Source organism: Ranitomeya imitator, chromosome 3, assembly GCF_032444005.1.
Source record: "Ranitomeya imitator isolate aRanImi1 chromosome 3, aRanImi1.pri, whole genome shotgun sequence".
Classification (NCBI taxonomy): domain Eukaryota; kingdom Metazoa; phylum Chordata; class Amphibia; order Anura; family Dendrobatidae; genus Ranitomeya; species Ranitomeya imitator.
Window position 1 is genome coordinate 562,249,353 of NC_091284.1, and position 8,506 is coordinate 562,257,858.

An 8,506-nucleotide genomic window follows, 5' to 3' on the forward strand; every position below is an offset into this window, starting at 1 on the left:
CGATTCTAACGCATCGGGTATTCTAGAATATGTATGTAGTTTTTTTATAAAGTTTTCAGAATAATGCAATTTATGCACAGGATTCAGCCAGCCATGACCAATTAGTGAAGCGTGGTTCAAATTCCGTGCCAATTCGTGGGCAGACTGCGACTGTCGCTGATTGTTCGCAGCCGGGCGTGACCAATCAGTGAAGCCAGGGCCGGCTCCAGGTTTTTGAGGGTCTGGGGCGAAAGAGTCTCAGTGGGGCCCCCTCTTTAACACATACCACGTTTCATGATGCACAGATACAGCAGCGAAATATAGCACAGCCAAGTAGCGTATAACACAGCCCACGTAGTATATAACACAGCCATGTAGTATATAGCACAGCCCCAAGTCCCAAGAGTGCATTGCGGTCTTGCAAGATGATGACGTAGCGATCTCACGAGACCGCTACGTCATCATCTCGCGAGACCGCAATGCATGGATCAGTCACCGGAGCGTCGCGAGGAGCGGGAAAGGCCTGGACTGGATCCGGAAGGTAAGTATATAATGATTTTTTAAATTATTTTTAACATTAGATCCCGCGCCAATGTCGCTGATTGGTCGCGCCGGCTGGGCGCAACCAATCAGCGAAGCGTGATTTAAATCCCACAGCAATGTCGCTGATTGGTCGCGTCGGCTGGGCGCGAGCAATCAGCGAAGTGGGATTTAAATCCCGTGGCAATGTCACTGATTGGTTGCGCCGGCTGGGCGCGAGTAATCAGTGAAGCGGGATTTAAATCCCGCGGCAATGTCTCTGATTGGTCGCGCCGGCATCCCTCGGCAATGTCACTGATTGGTCGCGCCGGCTGGGCGGGATTTAAATCCTTGCTAGCACAAAAACTGGATTCAAAGATCCTCCAAAAATTCAGAAAATTAGCAAAAAGGACAGGAGATGCTTACCTGCCTAAGCCTACAAACAAATTCACTATCAGAATGCAGTGGACCCATATGGTTAAGGTAGCAACACAGGTGCAGAAATACCGATGAGGCAGCCACTCACAACCTACCAAATTAATGGAGGGGGTGGCTGCTTAGCATATGACTGCAAATTAGAGACTTGTATGTGGCGCTGTTCACACAATGAATCCCGCGCCAATGCCGTTGATTTGGTCGCGCCGGCTGGGCACGAGCAATCAGCGAAGCAGGATTTAAATCCAGCGGCAATGTCGCTGATTGGTTGTGCCGACTGGGCGTGAGCAATCAGCGAAGCGGGATTTAAATTCCGTGGCAATGTCGCTGATTGGTTGCATCGGCATCCCTCGGCAATGTCACTGATTGGTCGCGCCGGCTGGGCGTGAGCAATCAGCAAAGCGGAATTTAAATCCCGCGCCAATGTCGCTGATTGGTTGCACCGGCTGGTCGCGACCAATCAGCGAAGCGGTGGGACCAGAACATTGCGAGCTGCAGGAAAAGCTGCTGTGGAGGCGACGGAAGGAGAGAATATCACAGTTTTTTTTTTTTTTTATTATTTTTAACATTATATATTTTTACTATTGATACTGCATAGGCAGCATCAATAGTAAAAAGTTCGTCACATAGGGTTAATAGCAGTGTTAACAGACTGTGTTACACCGCGTTATGCCTCGGTGTAATGCAGTCGGTTTAACGGACTTCTACAACGCTATGTGGGCGGCGGGCGCTGACTGGGGAGGTAGTATAGAGGGAGCCCTGACTGCAGGAGAGTAAGGAGCGGCTGGACTGTGCCCGTCGCTCCCAAAAGTGCATTGCGGTCTCGCGAGATGATAACGTGGCAGTCTCGCGAGACCGCTACGTCATCTCGCGAGACCGCAATGCATGGATCGGTCACTGGAGCGTCGCGAGAAGCGGGAAAGGCCTGGGCTGGATCCGGAAGGTGAGTATATAATGATTTTTTATTTTTTTTATTATTTTTAACATTAGATCTTTTTACTATTGATGCTGCATAGGCAGGATCAATAGTAAAAAGTTGGTCACACAGGGTTAATAGCAGCGTTAACAGAGTGCATTACACCGCGGCATAGCGCAGTCCGGTAATGCTGCCATTAACCCTGTGTGAGCGCTGACTGGAGGGGAGTATGGAGCGGTCACTGACTGTGGGGAGTAAGGAGCGGCCATTTTGCCACCGGACTGTGCCTGTTGCTGATTGGTCGTGGCTGTTTTGCCACGTAGTATATTGCCCAGCCACGTAGTATATTGCCCAGCCACGTAGTATATTGCCCAGCCACGTAGTATATTGCCCAGACACATAGTACATTGGCCAGTGACGTAGTATATTGCCCAGACACGTAGTATATTGCCCAGCCCAGTGACGTAGTATATTGCCCAGCTACGTAGAATATTGCCCAGTTACATAGTATATTGCCCAGTTGCGTAGTATATTGCCCAGTTACGTAGTATATTGCCCAGTGACGTAGTATACAGCACAGAGCCACGTAGTATATTGGCCAGTCACGTAGTATATTGCCCAGTGATGTAGTATATTTGCCAGTGACGTAATATACTTCCCAGTGACATATATAAAACCAAAAACACATGGGCCACCTGCATAGCGAACAAGTCTGTAGGAACCTGTTCACACCACCAAAGAACTTGAAAACACAAAAGCGCACAGAGAGGTAAAAAAATACTCTGTTGTAAAAAAGTCACAGTAAATAAGCAAGTGCTAGTCAAAAAATAAAAAAATACAGGGTATTTAGTTAATAAGTTTTTTTGCAAAAAAAGTATGTTAAGCTGCTCCACCAATCGCCAAGGTATACCCATAATAGAGCAGTCCTGTCTAATGTATATAATCCCTATCTGATGTATTTAAAAACCTGATCATCTGTATAGTACCTGTATGAACAGGGCTCAGAGAGAAAATATCCACGTTGAACATGCAGGATGGAACAGCTACAATGTAAATGACCCACAGAGGAGTGGTGAACTCCCCAGTCTTGTAGAAACAAGAGAACAATTATAAAACCAAAAACACATGGGCCACCTGCATAGTGAACAAGTCTGTAGGAACCTGTTCACACCACCAAAGAACTTGAAAACACAAAAGCGCACAGAGAGGTAAAAAAATACTCTGTTGTAAAAAAGTCACAGTAAATAAGCAAGTGCTAGTCAAAAAATAAAAAAATACAGGGTATTTAGTTAATACGTTTTTTTGCAAAAAAAAGTATGTTAAGCTGCTCCACCAATTGCCAAGGTATACCCATAATAGAGCAGAAAAACATATTAACTAAATACCCTGTATTTTTTCATTTTTTCACTAGCACTTGCTTATTTACTGTGACTTTTTTACAACAGAGTATTTTTTTACCTCTCTGTGCGCTTTTGTGTTTCCCAGTGACATAGTATACAGCACAGAGCCACGTAGTATATTGCACAGTGGAGTAGTATACAGCACAGAGCCACGTAGTATATTGGCCAGTCACGCAGTATATTGCCCAGCTACATAGTATATTGCACAGCCAGGTTAGTCACAGGTTAAAAAATAAACATATACTCACCTTTCCGAGGGAGCCCTTGTAGTCCACGGCAGCTTCCGGTCCCAGGGTTGGTATCAGCGCAGGACCTGTGATGACGTTGCAGTCACATGACCGTGACGTCATGGCAGGTCTTTGTAGAGCAGGCGCAGGGCCTGTGATGACGTCGCAGTCACATGACCGTGACGTCATGGCAGGTCCTTCTGCCACCGGAACCTGCAATGGAGGATGGCGGCCGGCACGAGCGACAACGGAGGGTGAGTATAGCAGGTTTTTTTTTTTTTAATATTATTTTTAACATTACATTTCTTACTATTGATGCCGCATAGGCAGCGTCAATAGTAAAAAGTTGGGGACACACAGGGTTAATAGCGGCGGTAACGGAGTGCATTACCCACCGGCATTAACCCTGTGTTAGCGGTGACCGGAGGGGAGTATGCGGGCGACAGGCACTGACTGCGGGGAGTAAGGAGCGGCCATTTTTCCGGACTGTGCCCGTCGCTGCTTGGTCGTGGCAGCCATGACAGGCAGCTGCCGAGACCAATCAGCGAATGAAACCGTGACAGACAGACAGAAAGACGGAAGTGACCCCTAGACAATTATATAGTAGATGGGAGTCTGACCGCTGGGACCGTCACCAATCACCATAAGAGAGTACTTTTATCCCCTTTACAATGGAAAGACAGCGAGCATGCTTGACTGCTGATAATTATTTCTCTATGGGACTACTGAGCGCAGCAGTTACACGTGTGCACTGCCGCTCCATTCTAACAAGAATTAAAGTGAAGCATTCTGGTAATTAGTTAAGTTAATTAGTAAGCAGACCCTCACCGATCTATGTGTTCTCTCCTCTCTTGTGCATAGGTGATAACTTCTATTCATCGGACAACCCTTTTAAATTGATACCTTTAAGTGGTCTGACTTTGTATATCCCTTGTAATGTCTAAATACTTTCATGTATTAGTATTCAGGACGTTATTGGCAGGGTAAGTGAGACTTGTGTGGTGTATAATTGGTTGGGAAATATGGAGAATACTACTCATTAACTTCCAATCACAGGACTTTACACCAGTCAGCATTAATCTCTGCACTCGTGCTAAAGAACAAAATATGTATTTGTCCCCATATGCCCAAGGAGCTACTTAGTAGAGGCTAGTTCATTGAATATTTTGTTAGATTTTCTTCAGTAATGTAAGTTTTCTTACTAATTTTCTTACTGATCGAGGCTCCCTTGGGTTTACATAGCATAGAACCATTAATATTTTATGGACCCTGATGAAATTGTCTTTGTTTTGTGCAGTCACTAATGATTTATTCAGATAGAATACCTGAATTCACTTTGTCTTCCAGGGCTGTATGAAAACTATCCAACCAATGCAGAACCAGAATGCTGTGATGTCAGATGGGATTTATCACGAGATAACCAACCCAAAGGGACTGAGAACCATCAACTGGACTCAACGTTGTGTCACAGGACGTCACTCACAGCTTCATCAGCATCCAGACTGTGTAACAGCAGACTTAAACTCTGTGTTCTCGTACTGATACTATTACACACCGTACTAGCAGTTTCAGCAGCACAAAACTCAACAGGACTGGGTTTTGAAAACATAAGAATTTTGGAAGACCATTCAACAAATGAGGAATAGAAAAAGGGAAATATTTCACCGCAAAGACACAACTCTGGCCCACTCCAGCAAAACGCGACAGTCACATGTAATAGAAACGAGGTGCTTGTACCTTACGACTCATTTTTACAAGTCAGTCTGTGTAAAAATGGCAAAACGGGCCAGGCTCCAATCTTCAAGGAAAAAATGGGACAGCAGCTTTTTATTGACTAAAAGGCTGTATGGTGACTTAAATTTCTCACACCATTTTATACACTGTGTTTTAATGTACAAATTTTTGTTTGATTTTGCACTTGTTAATACAAGATTTTATTTTTTGGGATTGTTTCTCAAAGCTCTACTGAGTCTTTTCACTGTCTATATATTTCTAGCCATTGTCTGTACTCATTACGTCCTGTCGATTTCTACAATTGAAGCAGAAGTGCTATGAACACGGGCATAGCCAGCATTAACAACACTAGTATCCGTTCTGCCCACTTAAACCATTGTTTTACCCATCTCCTTGAAGCAAACGGAAAAAAAAAAAAGAAAAATTACATCATGAAAAAAGAAAATAATAGAATCTGCATAGTTGTAACGATGTGATGATACCTAAAATTTCCATCCAGGCTGCTGGGTGAATGTTAATGTTACACAAGACAATAGAGTGGGCCAATCTTGTGAGAGGGTTAAAACAGTGAAAAATAACACTCCTTAGATTGTTGGGCAGTTATTCCATTTTATGTGCACCTATAGCAAACTGTGTTGTTCCAGTTCCCATTTCAATGAGAAAAAAATGTCCAGTCTTTTCACTGGTCAGTTGAACATGAGCAGCCTTTTCGAATTCTGTATGTTGATCCAGTTAAGCTCAGTGAGTAATATAGTTGAAGGCCTTCACATTGGAGGTACAGTTTTGGCATTCATTGTGAATTCTGTTTTAATTTCTGCTGTAGTTGCAGTATTTCGTATTAAATATAAAGATATATCTGTGTATGTATACAAGGAACATGCAGAGATGTGAGCTGATACGGAAAGGTGCAGAGGAACGCGGAAGCCTTTTTTTGCTAATTTCCTCCTTAACTAGCAAAGCAATGGAGTCTATGTATTCAACACAATAATTTGTACAACACAAGAATTTCATTTTGGGGGCAGTACAACATTTATCAGGGACATGGGGATTAGACCGGATGGTCTAGAACCACTGGTCGCCCAAGAGAGATAACGTCAATGCTCCTTAGGTTCCTACCAACAATATGTGTAAAAGCTATCCCTCAGTTAGAAATAGTTATATGTCATTCCTATAATTGATATGTTTATTATTCTTAAATGTATGGGATAGTTACACTATAATGTAAAAATCTATTAGAGTCAACACGAATTAATTCATTGGACCCAGTCTATCAGCTATGTCAGTAATCTGAGGTAGCTGGACGGGAGCCCTAAGAAGTTTGTCTTACCTGATGGCACCCGCTACTTCTCTTTTTATTAGCTGGTCTGGCATGAGGTCACATCTGCATCACGCCACAATAATTACGTCACCCCAGCCAGCTAATCAAAAGAAGAGCCTTGGATGCTGTCACGTAAGAGGCGGTTCTTGGACCTCCCGTCCAGGGCCACAGATTACTCACTTGGCCAATGGACTGGGTACTAAGAATTCATGTGCTCAATTTGTACTCTAATTATAGATTTATTGATAATCTAAGGATTAAAACCATGGTTGTTTGACTTTAAGACTACATTTAACCCTGCTGTTCTGTTCGGTCTGGGGAGACCTATTTTGAACTTTGGTATTTTTTGGGGTGTTCAAGATGCGGTTCTGAAACTTGTGGTTGATTGACTTAAATGAGGATGGGTCGGTCGGCCTCGGGTTTCAGAGCCGCATCTTGAATATTTTAAAGAATATTGAAGTTCAAAGTCGGTCATTTTTGACCAACAGAACAGCAGGGTTAAAAGATATGAAAATGTTCCCTCTCTAGCATTGCGCTGAGGTTGTCCTGCCTCCTTAGTACGGAGCTGCAGCATATTCTGCATATTCTGCTATACAGGGTTTTTAGAGTACCATATATAGGGACCTACTTTCTTCCAAAAGCAATGTTTTATAATATAATTTGAAATATTTAAAGGTGCCTATACCTCCATATGAAAAGGGGGGCACATTAGAGGTTCCTTATGTTGAATGGGAACCATATTACACCTCTGTATAAAACGAAATCGCCACACAGCCATGTTCATGTGGCCTTATTACAACAGTACATATAAATTAAATGGCTGTTTGAAATTAGAAAAAGGGTCTGATTTTTTTTTTTCCAAAAGCCATTGTCTTTCTTGTCATTGGGCTTTGTCTCCTATAGATCAACCACACAAAGAGGGTAAGTTGCAATACAAATACAAAGCCCAACGACAATACTGGCACCATTTTGGAAACAAAAATGTGATCATTTTTTATCTTGTCATACAACCTCTTAAATTTAAGGAAAAATATGTGTTTTCCAGTATAGTAAAAGAGTTTCGAGAAACTTATTCTAAAGGAAAGTCTTGGTTAGAAGTCTTCAAGCGTAAAGCATCAACATATAGAAAAGATATGCACTAGATCCAACAGAATAGGATGCCCCATAGAGAAGGTCCTGAGACTATGCTGTGATTCCTCGTCATTGCAGTAAGTGCCACTTATTAAACCCCCTGCACACTTCTATGAATGTTAATATTCAATGGGTTCATGACGCTCATTGCAATCTGTCCAAATAGGCCTATGACATTTTATTGTATTTCAGAGTGCTGAATCGGATACTAGACCACACAGTGCTATATGTTCATTAGCATAACCGCCATGCTAGAAACACATTTTTGAAGCACATTTTTGGTTATTTTTCTTTTTTTTTACATTTTGCAGTAACATGAAAGGAAGGAACATTTATAAGGGCTGTTAAAATAATTAAACTCAGTTTCCTTCCTATTCTCTTTCTACACTTGGGAAGTGCACTTCAAAAATGTTTGCTGTGTAGCAGGGATATGAAGGAAAATACTTTCAAAGCAAACAATATGTCTTGATTAAGACGCATCCCCTTTTCTACGCTCCATTTTTACTTCTTGTCTCTGCTTCATACTACCTGAGATACGTAGGAAGAACCAATACTATGCATTTCTCACGGAAACATTCTCCTTTGTTCTACTCATGAAGAATAAGCGCTGAAACTCCAGTCGTTTGTACATAATAGCGCAATAACCAGGAATTGCACCAGAAGTAAAAGAAAATTACAAAAATAAATAAATCTATATATGTGTAATAATTTTATTTTTAGGAATCACTTTCAGTGGTATCTTAATGTTTTGGAAGACATGGTGCTTTTCTTGTTGGTCAGGCACACTGTAACTTTTACTTTTACATTCACATACTGCAAAAATAAGACTAGTAGAATGAATAATATA

The 8,506-nt window shown here is 42.2% G+C and overlaps 1 protein-coding gene across 1 annotated transcript in view; it reads left to right on the forward strand.

The window, feature by feature from the left end:
• Positions 1 to 5,616, forward strand: part of NALF1 (NALCN channel auxiliary factor 1) — a 759,592-nt gene extending 753,976 nt beyond the window's left edge. Inside the window, exon 3 of the mRNA XM_069757939.1 lies at positions 4,824 to 5,616. Coding sequence (XP_069614040.1) covers positions 4,824 to 5,122 — 299 coding nt within the window. The 3' untranslated portion in view covers positions 5,123 to 5,616. The remainder of the gene's footprint in view (positions 1 to 4,823) is intronic.
• Positions 5,617 to 8,506: the final 2,890 nt, after the last annotated feature.